The 20,761-nt window shown below is 38.9% G+C and overlaps 1 protein-coding gene across 10 annotated transcripts in view; it reads right to left on the bottom strand.

Annotated features, from left to right (window-relative positions):
* Positions 1–2,403: 2,403 nt before the first annotated feature.
* DTX3 (deltex E3 ubiquitin ligase 3) overlaps positions 2,404–20,761 on the bottom strand; it is an 87,254-nt gene continuing 68,896 nt past the window's right edge. For all 10 annotated transcript variants that reach the window (XM_056562573.1, XM_056562579.1, XM_056562576.1 and 7 more), the window contains 3 exons: positions 15,503–16,257; positions 7,292–7,509; positions 2,404–3,610 (listed from right to left, as the gene is read on the bottom strand). In XM_056562573.1, the coding sequence (XP_056418548.1) occupies positions 3,535–3,610; positions 7,292–7,509; positions 15,503–16,257 (1,049 nt within the window). In that variant the 3' untranslated portion in view covers positions 2,404–3,534. The remainder of the gene's footprint in view (positions 3,611–7,291; positions 7,510–15,502; positions 16,258–20,761) is intronic.

The raw sequence follows: 20,761 nt of genomic DNA, 5'->3' as shown, positions 1-20,761 counted from the left end.
AACCATGGGCACTTGACAAACTGGTTGTAAATGTAAAATTGTCTGTTCTCACCTTTACTGGTTGTAAAGTAAGTAAAATAAAATAATACAGATTTGTAACACCTATCACAAATGCCCAGGTCTAAGGATATTCCAAATACAAGATGATAAGTCAAGATCATGTAACAGAATCAACACCTTCTGTTCAGTAGACACAATGCTACAAAAGACAATGCTGCTCAACCTGTTTCATCGTCATCACAGTACAGGGAAATTCCCACTATGGCTGCACGTAATATGAACAAACACTGTGGATAGTCCAGCTAGGTAATATACGCTAGATATCGAGGGTTAAGAACTAATGTGGTCAGAACTGTAAATTACTCCTTTTTCCCTGTAACTGCTTTTTAAATGGTAAATGGAGATATAAGCAAGTACATGTCCAAAATATGAATACATGTAACCTACAAAATGCTAAAAGATATAAGGAAACCAGGCAGTGGTATCCATCCGTAGCTGAAAAACATACTGCCTGCTCTAAAATACAGCCACTCTTGTCATTTGAGGTTAACACACTGTATGTTGGTTCATGGGAGAAATGCAAAGAAAATGGCTTTACATTGGTCAGTCCGCCCCTTTATTGCCAATATAAATCATCAAACATCAATCTCTCAATAATTTAAACTGGGTAGACACAAATCACAGTATCAGAGTCTATTATCATCAAAGGAATTTTATCCATGATTTTTGTCATTTATTCCTAAATGGATCAAAAATCCAGCTCATTTTATGAAATTCCATTGGTAAGGATCTGTAGGGGGAAATTATCATTGGTAAATTATGGCAAATTTTTGAACAATAGGTAAAAATGTTGCACAATTTTTGCGCAAACCACATCTAGAATGTAGGGAAAGTACACATGACGTTCGCTCAGGCAAAGAGGAACTTGTTTTACACAGACAATGATAAATTCCTCCCTTAGTCCTGAGATCCCCTGACACAAAGCAAGCAACACTACACCAATGACTTCACTGGTCCAGCTTAGCGGAAAGACTTGTAGCAATAGGGTTTGTATGATTCTTTTTAAAGTGCTGTCAGTCTGGAATCTGATGTCTGAGCGACTGTGAGTGCAATATCTGTGTAACACCAGAGGGGAATTCTCTCTTTGAATTAAAAATAAGGAACAGAAAGAAGGATGTTTGGGCAATTAGACTCTTCACCTATGTAAGGCAGGGTTCACACTACGTTTTGTCCCATACGGGAGCGCATACGGCAGGGGGGAGCTAAAAGCTCGCGCTCCCGTATGTCACCGTATGCGCTCCCGTATGTCATTCATTTCAATGAGCCGACCGGAGTGAAACGTTCTGTCCGGTCGGCTCATTTTTGCGCCGTATGCGCTTTTACAACCGGACCTAAAACCGTGGTTGACCACAGTTTTAGATCCGGTTGTAAAAGCGCATACGGCGCAAAAATGAGCCGACCGGACCGAACGTTTCACTCCGGTCGGCTCATTGAAATGAATGACATACGGGAGCGCATACGGTAACATACGGGAGCGCGAGCTTTTAGCTCCCCCCTGCCGTATGCGCTCCCGTATGGGACAAAACGTAGTGTGGACCCAGCCTAACCAATACATTTTTAAGACAGAAAAAAAAACTTAAGAAAAATAAATGATAAAAAACAGTAACAAAATTTAAACCACATTTTAGCTGACATATTTGACATTATACATGGGACAGATCTTTCTCAATCTCCTTTCTTTATAATATTTTACTAGTCCTCTAAAATGTTCTGTTATAGAACTACTGTACTATAAGAGCTGCTTGGGGAGCCCCAACCTGTATGACAGATATTGTTTGATCACAAACATCACAAACATACTGTCCCAGCCATTTAGACCACTCCAGGAGATTCATTCTTAATATTTTTAATTATTATTACTTCAGTGGGAAAGCAAGTGGGAAAATGTAGACACCTGTAGAAAATATGTAGGTGCATTTGCCACCTGGCTCTTATTATGTAAATGTATAAGAGGGAACCTTGCAAGATTCCTTAAAGGGGTACTCCAGAGAAAACATTAAAAAAAAAAATCTGGTCAGAAGGTTTATTAAAAAAAAAAAAAAAAAAAAAAAAAAAAAAAGATTCTCTTACCTTCCTCACTCCTGTGCCACTGCCGATATAATGGAGCCCTGGTCCCTCCTATCCGGCGCCTTTGGGAATAGGAGAGTGATGTAACACACCCACTCCTGGCTGACGCAGGACATCAGCACCTCCCCAAACCCAGAAGCACCTGACAGCGCAGAGAAAAGCTTATACCAGTCGCCATGAGGAATGTATAGGATTTTTTTTTAAATTTGAATTACTCTCTTCCTGACCAGATTTAAAAAGAAACATGGCTCCGGACTACCCCTTTAAATACATTACTATGTGTTTATTTTTAATACTGTAATAGGAAAAAAAAAAAAAAAAAAACATAAAAAACATTTATACAATATTCCTGGCAGCTGAGCGGCAAGAAGAAAAACAAAATGTTAATGATACTGTATCACCAGACAGAACTGTCTCACCAGGATCAGTAACATTTCTTACATTCATGGGTCAAACATTACACAATCAGGCAAAGAATGAAATCCTTTACTTCTGTAACTATGTGGTGTCTAATGGAGTGGCTAAATAATCCCAGCATGCTTTTGTAAATGGCAACTAGCAGCTAGAATTCTATCAACTGTGTTGGAAATTCCCTTTTGTATTGTTTAGAAAATGATATTGAGAAATCCCATTCATGTGAAGATATCTTATTCTCAATGAAACCATGGAGCAATAGAAGAAAAAAAGGCAGAAGATAAGTTAAATCAAGACGGTAGGAGGGGACGCATTGCAGCATCTAGTACAATGGGCAATCAAAGGTGTGAAAAATAACAAGATCCATAATGCATTGCAGCATTGTGACTAAGATATTCGAGCTATAGGATCCAGAATGTGCTGAAACAATTATGCTGGCCTTTTCTAGTGGCTTTTTTTTTTAACTACAAAGCTCAAAATGTTATGTAATTCCACAGAAAAAGATATTAGAACTGCAGGAACCGGAATGCACTATAAGATCACAAACATTTGTCTTCTCTTTCTCTGAACTAAAGCCAAACACTAGAGGAAAAAACTGATGACTAACTGGGCAACCAGCTGAAGGACGCATCTCCACAGGTCACTGATAGTAGGTCAGCAAGCGTTCCATCTGTATTAATGCTTTATTGATACAATCAGTTCTCCGACTGTCTTCAGATTCACCAGCAAGGTGAACCAACAAAGTCAATAACACTTAACATGACGGAACTCTGTCGTGTGCTCTGTGCCGAGTCTCCTTACAAGTTATCGTCCTCTTATTCTGATTCAATATCCAATCAGCAAAAGAGCTAAAGTGAAGGAGGGCAAAACGGAAAGAAAAACAAAGCTGAGGTTTTCTCCACTGAAGATGGTAGTCCGGTCTATATAGTCATGAATTTCTCCTTCACATGTCATGCCCACCTAACAATCAAAGATGGCAAATTTCTTCCTCCTCTAGTCAGCAGTGATGCCCTTGGCTCGCAATTCCTCTTGAACTCTCAGTAAGTAAGTAGGGTCTGGGTATCCAAACCTGAAGGCAATACAGACATTTTAATGCATTGAACACACAGATACATTATTCATATTTACATTGACTTTTTCTTTATTTTTTATTAATGTAAAAAGGAAAATAATTTTACCAGTTTGCAGTTCTATTTGATTCTTCCATGCTGCCTCCACTATGTTTTACTGCAGTAATAGTATGTTTTCGGGGCCAAAAAGCTTGACTACAAAACCTTTTCACAATAAATGTTAGAGACTGCCATATTTTTGGCATACTATAGCCAAGTGGTTACAATTTTTAACTGGGGGAAATCCAAGAACTGTTGTATGCACCAAATCTGGCATCTCAGTCAGTAAAATATGTGTTTTGGGAATTATCCGTGGTCTTCTGATGCCATACTTGATCTGGGAAAATTTTTGAGCATAGTGTGTTCAGATTTAGGCTATATTTCCACACAGGGTTTTTTCGGCTGTTTTCTGGTGTTTTTGAGCCAAAGCCAAAAGTGGATTCAATAGGAATAGGAAATATAAAAGAAAGACTTCTTTTATATTTATATACTTCTCCTTCCTAATGGATCCCCTTCTGACTTTAGTTCAAAAACTGCAGTGGCAGTATTCCAAAAGGTACCAGAAAAAAAACTGTGTGGAAACCTAGTCTTATAGCTATGAAAAAAAATTCTACCAATAAATGACTAACTAAACCATACAAAACATGTCTGGGGACTTGGATATTCACTGTATCCATCCATTCACTTACATTTTTTACTAACCTTCTGACATTATTTAGACAATTCATATTTGGACCTTCCAGCTACAATTAGGACAGTTTCTCACCTAGTGTCTGAGATGCAGCCAAAAACTCCACTGATAAGCAAGCCAGTATGGCATTAAACCGCTAGAAGTAAAGCCAATATGAAAAGCATGCTGACCTACGAGAGAACCCAACCATACCCCAATCATCTGAAACAGCTTGACTGCACACAAGTATTCCCTATTTGACTAAATATACAGACTTGTAACTTCTAAAACTTGATCGCTGTTCCAGTGCTGATTTTATTCTATCACACAACAGGGGTGAGAATTATACATGTAATTATTTTGCATCCCATAACTGTAATGAAAAAGGTCACTCTGGAGAGATTTGTTTTCTCATAGACATTAGCCTTTCTTGTTGCACAGTGTCAAAAATCTTTAATAAAGTCTACTGTGATTTAACCTTATTACAAAATAAAGCAGGAAAAAGCCAATATATATTATACCAATTATATAACAAGATTAACAAGAATATATAAAACAAAATTAATAAGAAAGTAATAAGAACATGCCTCTTGTTAATATACATTTATGCAATATCGCATAATCTAGACAAAATGTAGAAAAATTCAGTTAAAGGTGTTGTCCAGGGACATATAACATTTTATCTATGGCTGGGGTTGGTCAAAAATTAAAACATTATACTCCCTTCTCCCCAATCTCCTGCAGCTCCCGGTCTGATATAATCTGGTTCTTGCTTCTTCCAGCCTTGGAAAGGAGCCTTTTCAGCAGGAACTGCCTGCTCAGCCAATCGTTGATCGAGGCGGGACGCTCCTACAGCCTGTGACTGGCTGAAAAGGCAGCTCTGTTTGAAATGGCTTGTGTTTAAGGCAGGAAGAAGCGGTGATAAGTAGGGATAAGATGACATCAGACTGGGAGCTCTAAGGGAATAGGGGAGGCGAGTACTAATATATAAAAAATGTATGTCCCGAACAACCTATTTAAGCAGGGGCTACATTACCTACTTAACCACCACTTCTGTCAGCTTCACTTTTATTTTAACAAGCAGACAAGCAAGTTGACCCTCCCACAGGTGAGAAAAGCAACTTAGGTAGGTTGATAGGGACCATATTCAGCAGGATCTGTCCATTCAACAGCCAGAGTAACTAAGAATCATTGTTGTAAGCTTAAAAGGAAAATACCTTTACCTCTACTGTGATTTAACCTTATTACAAAATAAAGCAGGAAAAAGCCAATATATATTATACCAATTATATAACAAGATTAACAAGAATATATAAAACAAAATTAATAAGAAAGTAATAAGAACATGCCTCTTGTTAATATACATTTATGCAATATCGCATAATGTAGACAAAATGTAGAAAAATTCAGTTAAAGGTGTTGTCCAGGGACATATAACATTTTATCTATGGCTGGGGTTGGTCTAAAAATTTAAACATTATACTCACTTCTCCCCAATCTCCTGCAGCTCCCGGTCTGATATAATCTGGTTCCTGCTTCTTCCAGCCTTGGAGAGGAGCCTTTTCAGCAGGAACTGCCTGCTCAGCCAATCGTTGATCGAGGCGGGACACTCCTACAGCCTGTGACTGGCTGAATAGGCAGCTGTTTGAAATGGCTTGTGTTTATGGCAGGAAGAAGCGGTGATAAGTAGGGATAAGATGACAGACTGGGAGCTCTGAGGGAATAGGGGAGGTGAGTACTAATATATAAAAAAATGTATGTCCCGAACAACCTATTTAAGCAGGGGCTACATTACCTACTTAACCACCACTTCTGTCAGCTTCACTTTTATTTTTACAAGCAGACAAGCAAGTTGACCCTCCCACAGGTGAGAAAAGCAACTTGGGTAGGCTGATAGGGACCATATTCAGCAGGATCTGTCCATTCAACAGCCAGAGTAACTAAGAATCATTGTTGTTAGCTTAAAAGGAAAATACCTTTTAGCAATTTTCAGACTATATTTACAAAATTTGACTGCACAGATGGCTTGTGTGGGTAAGAGGGCACTGAGATGTCAGGCTTACCAGCCAATGAACTGTCATCATTATTACAACATACACTGTTTCTACTTTTACCAATGCAAAGCAAGATGTGTTGTACACAAGAACAGTAAATTTAACTACCCTGAGGACAATTCCATAAGACAAGGCATTTCTATTAGTATGATGAAGGAGTGGAGAAAAGGCCTTGTCAACAGGCGATCAGGTGTCCAACAGAAACAGCACGATCAGGTCACGGAGATGGAGTAAACAGCAACTTTACTGATGTACAGTAATACCGTGTTTCGGGGTACTCCACCCCTTCTTCAGATTGACAAAAGTATGATGTACTTTCGTCAATCTGAAGAAGTGGTGGAATACCCCGAAACGGGTTATTGCTGTACATCAATAAAGTTGTTGTTTACTCCATCTCAGTGACCTAATCGTGCTGTTTCTGTTGGACACCTGAGCGCCTGTTGTCAAGGCCTTTTCTCCATTCCTTCATCCTAGCATTTCTAGAGGGCCCCTGCTGGCTGTTCCCTGGGACCTTCTGGGCAGCACAGGATCCACATCCAACCTTTATACCCCGATATGGGGTGACAAAGAATATTTTCAATATGCTCAAGGTGAGCGGCAAATCTATAGAGCCTGCATCTTCCCCCTTATAGGGATATACTTTCTGTGTTTTTGGGGTAACGAACGAGACGCCATCCTCTGGTCTTTTCTACTTCTACACAGATTTCTATTACTATGGCAATTATTATCATTATTAATATGTTCACTGTTATACAAATATGCCAATACACTAAAAGATGGAAGTGTACACCACATAGAGGGCTTGTATGCGTAACCATGCACTTCCCCCAGTATAAATTTAGAGCATACTCAAATGCTAGCAGATTAAAAAGCTTTATAAACTTTTTTATAATGACAGGGACAAAGCAAACACTTACAACTGTGGTCCTCCAGTGCAGTTAGTCTTGTGGTGAATGTCATTCCACGTTATGACATTAGGTCTTCCTGTAGTCATTGATGTCCCAATGGTGAAAGTCAAACGTTGGTCAAATGCTTTCTTAAAGAGTGTCAGGACTTTGTTCCCTTCTGGACAATCAGGTAAGTACGCCACACGAGTTGTTCCTGGATACCTTACTCCAGGATTTGGGTGCTCTGACTGCAGAAACAAAGCATTAAATGAGGTAGACAGCAGGTTTATTGCTGAATTATAATAGTTACAATTAAGCATATGTTTTTTAATATTATAATAGTTACAATTAAGCAAGACATTTTCATATTGGTTTTACTTTTTTTTGGTGTTAAAAAGTTGCAAATTGTTGCGAAATGGTTGAAAAAGTCACCAAATTTTTGCGCAAATCATTCACACCCATTCGTTACTCAATACTTCCCATAACTACTGTCCACTGCAAAGCTCTGGCCTAAGCCTCACCAAACAATTAAATAAAGGGATTTTCCCATAAAGAACATGCTACCTATCCTGTTGATCAATGATAAATATCTGATTATTAGGGATCATACCGTTGGAATCCCCACCAGTCACGAGAAAGGGGGTCCCTCTGGTTAAACAGTCCAGCGATGTTTGGTTATATATTTTTCAATTACATAGAGATGAATGGGAGCGTCTAAAAACTGCTTCATTCAACTAAGGGTACACAGGACCCCTACTGTTGTAATTGATGAGGCTCTAACAGTCGCAACCTCACTGATCAGAGGCTCATCAACAATCTTGTGGAAAGGTGGTAAGTGTCATTTGTGGGAAAACTCCTTTAATGTCACTGGACATACCAACAAGCTAATATGTGTTGAGGCAGTCAATTCTTAAAATATGCTACTAAGTTAAACAAGTACAGGTATATTTAATGTAATGCCCACTCCCCCCCCCCCCCCCCCCAATAGCATAGCAGCTGGTAGAGGGTAAGAGGATGCATACGCTCTCTACAAAACAGTTAAAAACCACAACATCTCTAACCCCTGTAAATTTAAAACAGCAATTCCCAGACCCTAGTTATATTCACATAAATAACCATCTTATGAGGCATAGGCTCAAAGACTTTTCCCTATTGTTAGAAGAGCAAACGAACATTATTTCATTACTGGTGAAACGACACAATACACTGATATATTTGCTATGATTGGAACAATTATTTCCACTCTATCAATGTCGGGATAAAAAAGAACACTTCTACTGCCCACACAGGAATTTACTGACACATAATAATCCATAAAGCGTTAAAATGCAGAATGTCATCGGTTTGCAGAACAAAACAACAACAATAGAATTGGGAGATAGAATATTTCAAATTCCTTTAATTTAATAGTCTATAAATTTTCACCGTTCATGGCAAAATTGCTAAATTCATCAATCTTTAAAATATGACTGTCATTTAAATTAACTTTTGACATGTCACAGTTCTTGTGTACTCTTTTAGTGCAGTTTGATAAGCAAAAAGAAAGAAGCCTAAACTGGTACTAAGTCCCAACAACACTTCTGGTCTCAGCAGGATAAGAAAGATGTTGACCAATCCCTGTGAGACCATCAATAATATATTTTATTCAACTGTTTGCTAGTACAAGGAAAAAAGAACTCCACACTTAATAACCAGTCTAGTAACCTGAAAGACCAGTTTGAAAGGACTCATGCTTCATGGAGATTTATTAAAGAAATCATTGTCACTCAGAGGCAGCTCTAAATAATGCTTAATGGGTAATAGTAAAACAAGTTGTTTGTATTCATTTCAGTATGTATCTTATCTCTCAAAATATCCAAAAGATACAACTGAGATCATTCTTGGAAGGAAAGAACATGTATAGCCTATTATAAAACACTGAGGTTTATTTAATTCCATGTTAAAGGCTATAGACCTTTTTAAATGTGTTTTTTTCATACTTGCGTAGTTATTCAGGTAGAAAAAATGTTCTCCATAGGTCTTTATTATTAATTTTGCTCCTCTTCTCTTTTACAGCCTGCTGAAGTATCATGTTATTAGTAAAGACAATCAGAAAGCCTTTTTCTGATAAAAATAAAAATGACTTTGCAATGTCATATAGACAAAAGTTAAGATGGGTCAGGGTCTCAGTGTCGAGACCCCTTCTGATTGTTTGTTATAGCTGGGTAAAGCATGTGGTAGCACACTTTACTCCCCGGCTAATAGTCTATGAAGCTTGTCTCCTGTAATCAGTCGGACTGCAGTGTGCTTTGCCGCCTAGAACAAATTATAAGAGCCCCCGAGCCCCCGACTGATCTTAATTTTTGACATGTCTGTGCAATTTGTCAAAAGTTAAATTGACTATAATGTTTTAATATCAAGACCAAATGGTGAAGATTGAGCAGAAAACCAACTGTTGAGCTAAAATAAATGGGAGCTGAGCTGCAGTTAGCCAGTATGGCCACTAGTAAGTTGAGCCAGGCTACACTTACTGAGAACATCCCGACCAAACCACTGGTCTACTAAACAACTGATCAGTGGGGATGCCAGGTGCCAGAATCCTGTCAGATATCCATACTAATTCTGAAAACAGGCCTTCAAACACCCCTTTAAAAAAAAAAAAAAAAAAAAAAAAGATGCAAATGTTGTCAGCAGTCTTTGTTTTCAAGTCTTTGAAGCCAATCAGTGAGCTCCTCTGTCACATGCCATACTACTAGCATCACTGCTTGGTGCGGCACATCATGCTGGGGCCACTCAATAGTCATTGCTTGTAGCTTGTAAACATAAACCATCAGGGAACCAGCAGAGCACTTATGCCGGAAGTTGACTGGAGAAGTACCTAGAGTTTCTTTTGTTCTATTAATATCATAAGCAGCTTGTTTGTTTGTTTTCTAAGAACTGGACAACCCTTTTAACGTAACATCACATTTTTATGGTCAGATTACCATAAAGCAATGGCTTTCTCCATATATTATATGACACAGTAATTGGTAATCTGTCTAGAATGGTAATTCTTTTCTTCTCTTTTGTCACTTTGCTCCATTGAATCTCAGTTTAGTGGCAGTAAGCCACATACTACATTATGGGTTTCCCAGGATGGATTACTGCTGAGGTGCATAAAAAATGTATTATTGCGACTGAATAAATACATTGTGAGCACTCCTGTTAAGTTATAACCATGGATTAGATGTTATTAAAAGCAAATTGTTTATTAACTTGGCAAGAAGAGGAGGATGAAGTCATTTTTATTTGGACAAGGTATACACATCATCCTTTCTAAGTACTTGCCTAACACAGTTAACTATTTAACCTCTGGGATGGGTCACCTTCTGGGGCTCTCATTTTTTACTTTTAAAATTAACACATCAAAGTCTAAAAGCAGTGCATTGTGTATATGCTAATAGAAATTCATACATCTTCCATTGATTGCAAAAATATACCAGCCAAATATATACCAGAAAGCAACCTTTAAAGAGTACCTGTCACCAAACCAAACTTTTAATATATTGTTCCTGATGTAATTCTAAAGACACTTTGCTATTTACTTGCTGTTAAAATTCTCAACCATTATAGGTTTCAAAGTGATTGGAAAAATGGCCACTAGGTGGCTTTGTTCTGTTCCCTGTGCAAGTCAAACAGTCAGCTTGGTCTCCTCCCAGCCTGGCAGGAGACCAAACTCAGGAAGTGCATGCAGGGCACAGCTCTCACAGGCTTCAGTGATGTTGTGCCTGCTGGGGAACGCCCACTTTCTCCTGCCGGGAGCTCACACAATGTGAGCAACGGGAAAGGTATGATACAGAGATATTTAAGGTTCGGACAAAAATTTTTAAGGGCAGGAGGGGAGTTAGGAGTAGTTAGGGAATATAATCTGAGTTGGTTTAGAAAATATGGTTTGATGACAGGTACTCTTTAACATACAGTTATGGGCGGAAATGTTGGTACCCCTGAATTTTTTTCTAGACTATGAAGTACATCTCACAGAAAGGGATAGCAGTAAAACATGTTTTGCTATACACATGTTTATTCCCTTTTTGTGTATTGGAACTAAACGAAAAAAAGGAGGAAAAAAAGCAAATTGGACAAATAATGTCACACCAAACTCCAAAAATGTGCTGGACAAAACTATTGGCACCCTTTCAAAATTGTGGAAAAATAAGATTGTTTCAAGCACGTGATGCTCCTTTAAACTCACCTGGGGCAAGTAACAGGTGTGGGCAATATAAAAATCACACCTGAAAGCAGATAAAAAGGAGAGAAGTTCACTTAGTCTTTGCATTGTGTGTCTGTGTGTGCCACACTAATCATGGACAACAGAAAGAGGAGAAAATAACTGTCTGAGGACTTGAGAACCAAATCTCCAGAGATCTAGATTTGCCTTTGTCCACAGTGCGAAACATTATCAAGAAGTTTGCAACCTATGGCACTGTAGCTAATCTTCCTGGGCGTGGACGGAAGAGAAAAATTTATGAAAGGTGTCAATGCAGGATAGTCAAGATGGTGGATAAGCAGCCCCAAACAAGTTCCAAAGATATTCAAGCTGTCCTGCAGGCTCAGGGAGCATCAGTGCCAGTGCGAACTATCCGTTGACATTTAAATGAAATGAAACGGTATGGCAGGAGACCCCACTGCTGACACAGAGACATAAAAAAGCAAGACTACATTTTGCCAAAATGAACTTGAGTGAGCCAAAATCCTTCTGGGAAAACGTCTTGAGAACAGAGGAGACCAAGATAGAACTTTTTGGTAAAGCACATAATTCTACTGTTTACCGAAAATAGAATGAGGCCTACAAAGAAAAGAACATAGTACCTACAGTGAAACATGGTGGAGGTTCAATTATGTTTTGGGGTTGTTTTGCTGACTCTGGCACTGGGTGCCTTGAATGTGTGCAAGGCATCATGAAATCTGAGGATTACCAACGGATTTTGGGTCGCATTGTACAACCCAGTGTCAGAAAGCTGGGTTTGCGTCCGACATCTTGGGTGTTCCAGCAGGACAATGACCCCAAATATAAGTCAAAAAGTGCCCAGAAATGGATGGCAACAAAGCACTGGAGAGTTCTGAAGTGGCCAGCAATGAGTCCAGATCTAAATCCCATAGAAAACCTGAGGAGAGATCTTAAAATTGCTGTTGGGAAAAGGCGCCCTTCTAATAAGAGAGACCTGGAGCAGTTTGCAAAGGAAGAGTGGTCCAACATTCCGGCTGAAAGGTGTAAGAAGCTTATTTATGGTTATTGGAAGCGAATGATTTCAGTATTTTTTTTTTTTTTTTTTCAAACGGTGTGCAACCAAATATTAAGTTAAGGGTGCCAATAATTTTGTCCAGCCCATTTTTGGAGTTTGGTGTGACATTATGTCCAACTTGCTTTTTTCCTCCCTTTTTTGGTTTAGTTCCAATACACACAAAGGGAATAAACGTAAGTATAGCAAAACATTTGTTACTCCAATCCTTTTCTGTGAGAAACACAAATTTTCTAGAAAAATTTCAGGGGTGCCAACATTTACGGCCATGACTGTATGTTTGGCAACTCAAGTACATGACCATATTAGCATATATCCTGGCAATGACAAAGTCAAGTAAACAAAAGGGAGGTCAAAACTTTCCACACTGACAAGAACCATAAAATATACAATCATTAGATGATCATCAGATCATTATGCAAGATTGTAGATGTGCACCATGTCTGTTTTTCTAACCAAATTCACACTGTGATTTCTATCCCCTCTTTTTTTTTTTTTTTTTTTGTTTGAACATGTGCTGCACTCTTCCCCACCCCCTCAGCCCAACCCTATATAAGTAGTACTTAGCTACACATGGGTCATTTCTTTCCTAGCAGCCTCCCAGTCTGACTGGGAGAGCATGGTAAGTGAGCCATTACACCTTGTTCACACTGGTGTGGTGCTGTGCGGTGTCCGTTGCTGCCGTGGCGCCGTGTCTGCGGGGGGGGGGTGCGGCCCATAGACTGGTTTGAGTGGCATTGGGGCCGCTCTGCCGGTGGGTCGTTCCCCCCTGTGGGCATTGGTGTCGCGGCGGTGGTGGTCGCCGCCCGGTGCTGCGCCATTTTATGCTAGGGACGTTAGGGACCCACTCTAAATAGGTGGCCTTGACGTGGCGAGTGGGCTTGTACTTTTTGATCAAAAATGTATACTAACAACCTGTTAGTTTTTGATATTATGCTGAGAAGCAATCAGATCATTATGCAAGATTGTAGATGTGCACCATGTCTGTTTTTCTAACCGAATAAAATATACAATATTCATCCTCCAGACAGAGCTATGCAGAGAATAATTTGTCAAGCTATTTACTATATATAGTTGGGACATTAGATCCGTGGCAAGCCGTGGTCACAATATGGGCGCAGAAATGCATGTGTTTTATACGTGTAGGAAACTGATCTGTAGTTGGAATCACATATGCACAAATTTTTGCTATTGCACTCCTTATGGTAAATAAAAAATCTTTCTAATATACTTCGTTTAAAAAAAAAAAAAAATGAAGTTTTCAATTTTTAATTTGTGTTTAAAAAAAGCTGCCACTAGATGTCTCCCTACTGGTCCAGAGCATATTTCCCCCTATCTCTGGACTCCTGCTGGCCTGGTAGAAGTCCAAAATCAGGAAATCATAAAAGGGGGGTTTGCAGCCTTATCCAATCATAGCTCATCTCACACTGAAATGCTCTAGGCTGTGTGTAGCAGAGTGAGCGAGGAAGTTCTACATAGCAATAGCAATATCAAGGTAGAAAACTAAAAAATAATAAAAAAAAAATAAAGGCAGGGGGTGGTTTATCATGATGGGCGGCAGTGAACTGGGAGGAATATAACATTTTACAAGATCATGAGAGTACTCTTGATTATGTAATAGTAAAACAAGATTTAAGTTGTTTTTTATTCCTTGCATTATGTATCTTTTAGTTGAAATATTTCAACCAAGCTCTTGACGTCCAAAAGATACAAACTGAGATCACTCTTGTAAGGGAAGAGCATGTATAGCCTAATATAAAACATTCAGGTAGAAGTTGAATTCCACTTTAAAGGCTATAGATACCTTTAAATGCATGTTTTCATAGAAAAACAATGTTCTCCATAAGTCTTTATTAAAAATTTTGCCCACCTACCCTTCTACAGCCTGCTGACGTATCATGTTATCAGTGAAGACCATCAGAAATCCTTTTACTGCTGAATGTATCTATCTTTATTTTTCAGTCTCTCTCTCCTCTCCTGAAGAAAATTCTGAGCTGATTTATGACCAGATCAAAGTTGACCTTCAGGAGCAGAGAGGTAAGGAGACTGAGCCTGTCATAATCAACTCGAGAACAAGAAACTGCAGGAGGCTGTAGAAGAGAAACTAAAATATATTTGTAATAAAAAACCTATGGAGAAAATGTTATTGTATCAAAATAAGACAAAGCAAGAATATCTAATGCATTCAAAAAGGTCTCCATAGCCTTTAATCATTTGATGAAGCAGTTAGTTTTCCTACACCATTACAGACTGCATTATTGGACAAAGCCTCAGAGCCGTATAATACTGGAGAAACCATGTCCAGAAACAAAAATGCTATAAAATCTCTTTGAGACGACCAGTAAACTTTATATCTAAGTAGAGAAACATGAGGACGAAGGGATGAAATAATAAATAATTCTAACAACTCAGAAAATGCATTCTGGGTTCTGTCTACTCATTCAAACATAGGAGACAAAAGTAGTGTATAACGGAAGCAAAGTCAGACTGCGACTCTCCCATGTGGCTACCTCAGACTATTTAATAAAAATGTTGACAGCATCCTTAAATAAAACCCAAAACCTTACATCTTTAATGATGCATCCAACATAAAAATGCAATATTTCGACCCACATGTTGCTAGCACTGGCAGATATATACAACAGCTGAGTAATGGAACCCCCCTCCCCGCCCTTCCTACCAAAATTTAACAACAAAATACTGTTTTAGTAGATGGATGACAGATTATCCATCTATCTGAATTAAAGATATTCGTATTTGCCATTTTTGGCCAAGTTGTTAGTCCACAGACAGAGAGAATGTTCTCAGAACATTCCCAGAAAGATTGATTGTTCCTCTTTCTCCCAGTGTCACTGACTTCAATGGCAAATAGGGACTGTAATGTGTAAGACTAGGGCTATGAAACAATCATTCACCATACAACCTACTTCTGTCTAATGTGTATGGCTACCCAGACTTTTAAGATAAGTTAAACATCTCTTACCCCTTGAATGCCTGGTGGGAAGACATACTGGATGATAATCGTTCCATATTTCTCATAACCAGGAAGCAAAAGGCTGGAGTCCTTGGATACTAACATTCTACCATTCTCAGGTTGGTTGCCTACAAGTTGCCCATAGAAACGACCACACATTGGACATGCTTTCTTCACTTGCAGAGCCCTGGTGATGCAATCCTCACAGAATGAGTGCTGGCATTTCTCCAGGGTTTTTATGTTTTGAATCTCACCCAGGCAAATGGGACACTGATTCTCCCGGTCATCTTCTGCCTCTTCTCTTCGGTGGTCACGTGAGTTCCCATGACTACTACTTGCTCCCCCGCTGGAACTTCCAGGTAGTCCCCGGCTGCTCGTACTTTGCTGACCTCTGCTATATACATTACGGAGATGCAGCTCACCCGCATGTTCACTGTTTTTATCTGCATAAGCCATACAACCTGAAATCTGATGTTGTTTGCAGGATTTTTTTAACTCTTTCTCAGTATCTTTTAACAAAGATTTTAGAGCCTTTCTAACAAGTGAGATAGTATTTGCAGGAACGTGACTGTCAAAAGACAACCGCAGTACATAAATCTCAGAAGTTTCACCATCAATCAGGATGCGAACTCCACTGTCCTCTCTCAGTCGGTTCAGCTTGGATGGAGTCTCTTTGTTAAGGAAATCCCAAACTGGCTTATGAACTGTGACTTTGTTCTTCGTGTTCACACCACAGGCTGCCATTCTGGACCAGACAAAGGAAACTTAAAGAAAAGAGAGAACAAGAAGTTAGAACATAACTACCGCAAGAGGACACGCACTGCTTCCTGCAGTAAGAACATCTGTAAGATCACATGTGCACTATAAGTGTTCTTATATAGTTCTACACTGAATTTTATAACAAGCAGCCTAGTGATTCTCAGTAGGTACTACTCAAAAAAGTATTTCCGTTTTCTTCTGTTACTTAAACATTGATTACCTTTCCTTAGCAAAATACATATCCTGACCAGGGTCTGACTTCTAGGATCCCCACAAATCAAGTTATTACATGGGACAACTACTGCATAACAATAAAGGAGTAGTTGTTAATCTACCAGTAAAGTTTGCAAAAGCTGTAATGGGGTCAAAAATATTATGGCTTAATGGGTTTTCCCCAGAAAAATACAGTACTATGAGACACCTGAATTGAATTCCTAAAAGCGTTATCTAGTCCTATATGAATAAAGCTTAAAGGGGTACTCCACTGCTCAGAGTGTGGAACAAACTGTTCTGAATGCTGGAGTCGGCAGCTCATGACGTCATAGCCCCCTCTTGACATTACGCCCCGGCCCCTCAATGCAAGTCTATAGGAGGGGGCGTGACAGCCGTCACGCCCCCTCCCATAGACTTGCATTGAGAGGGTGGAATGTGACATCATAAGGGGGTGGGGCTATGACATCATGAGCTCCCAAACGCTGAGCAGCGGAGTACCCCTTTAAGGAAAACCTGTTTGATTCCCTGACTTGTCTATTGTAGTTGTATTCCCAGAAAATAATAATTCTGGAGCATCTTTTCTCAGAACTGCATTGTGTCATTTCTCTGTTATTCGTCCTACTGTTTCACAAGGAATGCATTATTTACTAAAACAGACATGACAGAAGAGGGGACGGGTCCTCTTTAAATGTCATATACTGTAAATAGTCCTACAACTTTGTTATATACTTTGTTCCAGTTTTATACCATTTTTAAGTGGAAAAAATCTTGTTTACCTCTAAAAGCCTAAACCTATACGGACCCAATCCTTTGAGAGGTCAGTGTGCTACAATTGTATACAAATGTAGGTAAGACTGTGTTCACATAGAAATATAGAATGTGTCGGCAGATAAGGCTGGGTTCACACCACGTTTTTGCAAAACAGTTCCCGTATACGTTTTCAATTTGAAAACCATATAGAACCGTATTGAAAACCATATGCATTGACTCTCGCATGCCAAACGATGCATCCTGTTGTGTCCGTTTTGCATCTTGTACGGTTTTGTCAATTTTTTTCCCGTACCATAAACCATAGCCTACCACGGTTTTTGGTCCGGGTGATAAACCGTATTGAACCCGTATACGTTTTTTAAAACATGGGTCAAAGGGAACAGTACAGAATCGTTTGCGCATATGGTTCCATACGGTCTTCACCATGCAGTTTTTGACTTTGCACATGCAACAAAAGTTTTTTTCTTGGAATTTCAATCAAGCAAGTGAAACTTTATTCATAAGTTTTCTTAAAAAACGGATGCAACCGGTCATCATTTTTCAAACCGTATACGGGTTAAAAATTTGTAGACACATTTTGATACAGTTTAGTCCGGTTTTGAGGAATGCGATACAGAAAATGCATTACATAAATGTGGTGTGAACCCAGCCTCAGAGCCATTTGGCCCATCTAGTCTGCACGTTGCAGAAAGTAAACATTACCACAACACAACAGATTGTGTGAACACAGCATTAATGTTTCCTCCTATATACATTCGGTTGGTTAAGTTTTAGGTGTAAATCCTCTTTGCTGGAGTTAGAAGGAATAGCTGTTGGCCAAATAAGTACTGAGCCAACAACTATCTAAGTTATATGGCCACCGTTAGTGTGGTCAGAACCCCTCAATTATTTGTCTTTGTTAATCTGTTCCAAAACATATCTCACACCAACTGAATGCATCATTGTAGAAAAGGCCACTGTACCCAGATAATGGTAGGACCTTTACTACACCAAAGCTGGCCATATACATACAATAGCTGTTGGCTGAAAGTTTTATTGGTTGAAGCTTTCTCTCCAGATCCTCCTATTCAACATTCCTGATTTTTTTTTCTCTCTTGAAAGCATATGTTGAGTAAGAGTTGGGAGCCCCATAAATATTAGATGGTCTTTAGGTCTTGCCAAATTCAGTGAGTTTGACTGACCAATGTCGAATGTGTACTGGGGCTACAAGCAACAGCTACTACTGTCAGGTTTTATCTACTGTTCCTTGTGTAAAGTATAAAGCGAGGAAACAACTATACACAGCACAGATACAGATTCACAAAAAAAAAAAAAACACTTTTACAAGCCTCAGAACATTTGAATAATGTGGTGTAAAAAGTAAATCTATGCTTAAAACAGTGGAGGACTCTTATCAGATACGAGAAGATAATGTATAAAACGATTACCAAGTTACATTCATACACACATTATAAATGGAACTGACCTTGCACTATGCTGATTAAGGAAATACAGTATCTGACAAATGTTTAATGCCAGGAGGATAATGAACACATCGTTCAGCGCAGCTAATGATCTGCTAATAGTCTATATTGTCAGGTATTTCTTAGCTGCTATTACACAATAGTACAACATACTCAAACTGCACTCAAGTCTTTTATCTTAAAGGGGTACTCGGGTGGAAAACTTTTTTTTCTTTTTTTATGAACTGGTGCCAGAAAGTTATACAGATTTGTAAAAATTACTTCTATTTAAAAACCTTAATCCTTCCAGTACTTATTAGCAGCTGTATGCTACAGAGGAAATTCTTTTCTTTTTGAATTTCTTTTTTTGTCTTGTCTACAGTGCTCTCTGCTGACACCTCTGTCCGTGTCAGGAACTGTCCAGAGCAACATAGGTTTGCTATGGGGATATTCTCCTGCTGTGGACAGTTCCTGATACAGGCATCAGGTGTCAGCAAAGAGCACTGTGGACAAGACAAAAAATAAATTCAAAAAGAGAAGAATTTCCTCTGTAGCATGCAGCTGCTAAGAAGTACTGGAAGGACAAATGTTTTTTAACAGAAGTCATTTACAAATCTGTTTAACTTTCTGGCATCAGTTGATTTAAAAAAAAAAAAAAATTTCCACTGGAGTACCCCTTTAAGCTCAATAATGATGGGTGTCCATTCTCAGCCCAATTTACCATTTCTCATTACAGCGCCAAAACCAGAACTACATTTGCTACTAGTAGTGAATCTTGAGGGTTTTGTATTGATGAGAAACGGCTAATGACAAGAATTTGGCAAAATAGAATAAACTTCACATAGACAACAGTGTGTACTTTACTAGGCTAGCCTGTGATGAATGTTATAAAAAAGTTATGCCTCTTAAAAAAAAAACGATTTTAATAAATACCTTTAAAATAATATGGGAGTTCTAATGGTGATTATGCAAAAAAAAAAAAAATCACATTTAGTATTTGGGCTAAAATTATAACATTCTAGGTTCTTGTCATAGAAGGTAGTGATGGATTGCATCATTTTAGACGTTCAATTAAGTTTATTCAAGAAGAGGATATTGGCTGCAGAATGCTAAATAAGATACGAAATGATATCCTGAGATCACAATATGAACAAGGAGATAAATATGATGAAAAAAGGCACCTTATGGCACTGATCTGGTCACCAAAGTATTAGTTCTACCTGTTATGAACATTAGGGTGTGGGGAGGAGAGATGACCAAGGGACACAAGCTTCAAGGCAGGATGGACTTTGCTGCTAGAACCCCAGGTTGCATCTGCAGAGTCACACAGACTGTTTGAGCCATATGGCTGCAAACAAACCGAAAGTACCCATGACAGGCAAAAATAGTCAACTAGGCAAGGTCAGAACCAGGAGGGCATTGATAAACCAAATCAGCAAAGGGGTAAACCAGAGTACAATCAAGAGTGAGAAAGCCAGGAGAACCTGTATAAACCAAATGAGCAGAAAAGATGTTAACTAGAGTTAAGTCCAGAGACAAAACATCAAGAGCTATCCAAAAACATTGGTTCAACAAGGTTCATATGGGTTTGGAGCCAGGGAACAAATTAAAGAATCACAGACACTAACAGAGAGTCAGTGCCTCACTTAGACTGGACACCGAGCCAAAGCCCTTATTGGCTCTGCATCCATGACTGCGAACTGGCTGGCCAGCCCCTTGGAGTGACACAGTGGGAGTACACGTAGGTGACTTCCTGACAACCTAATTAAGTAATCCATGGCTGACCAGGTCAATGCTATACCTGCTTATCACATGCATATGATGATGTTTTGCAGCATGGTCACTGTTAGAGACTGAATGCTATTGTAAAAGTTATTTATTAAAGACTAACGTTTAGGAGACGTATCTTCTCATTGGTTAGTTATTACTGTGATTTCAACATCCTAAAGCCATTACTGCATTTTGAGTTCCTGTGACGAATATAGCTGCATAAGGGCCTGTGTGTAACCGGTTAATGAATAAAACCTAACCTACGATTTGCACATGAAATGGGAGGGTATTATTGGAAGGTATTGTAATATAT

The sequence above is a fragment of the Hyla sarda genome, chromosome 2 (assembly GCF_029499605.1).
Source record: "Hyla sarda isolate aHylSar1 chromosome 2, aHylSar1.hap1, whole genome shotgun sequence".
In the NCBI taxonomy this organism is placed as follows: Eukaryota; Metazoa; Chordata; class Amphibia; order Anura; family Hylidae; genus Hyla; species Hyla sarda.
This window is presented reverse-complemented; position numbering and strand designations above follow the sequence as displayed.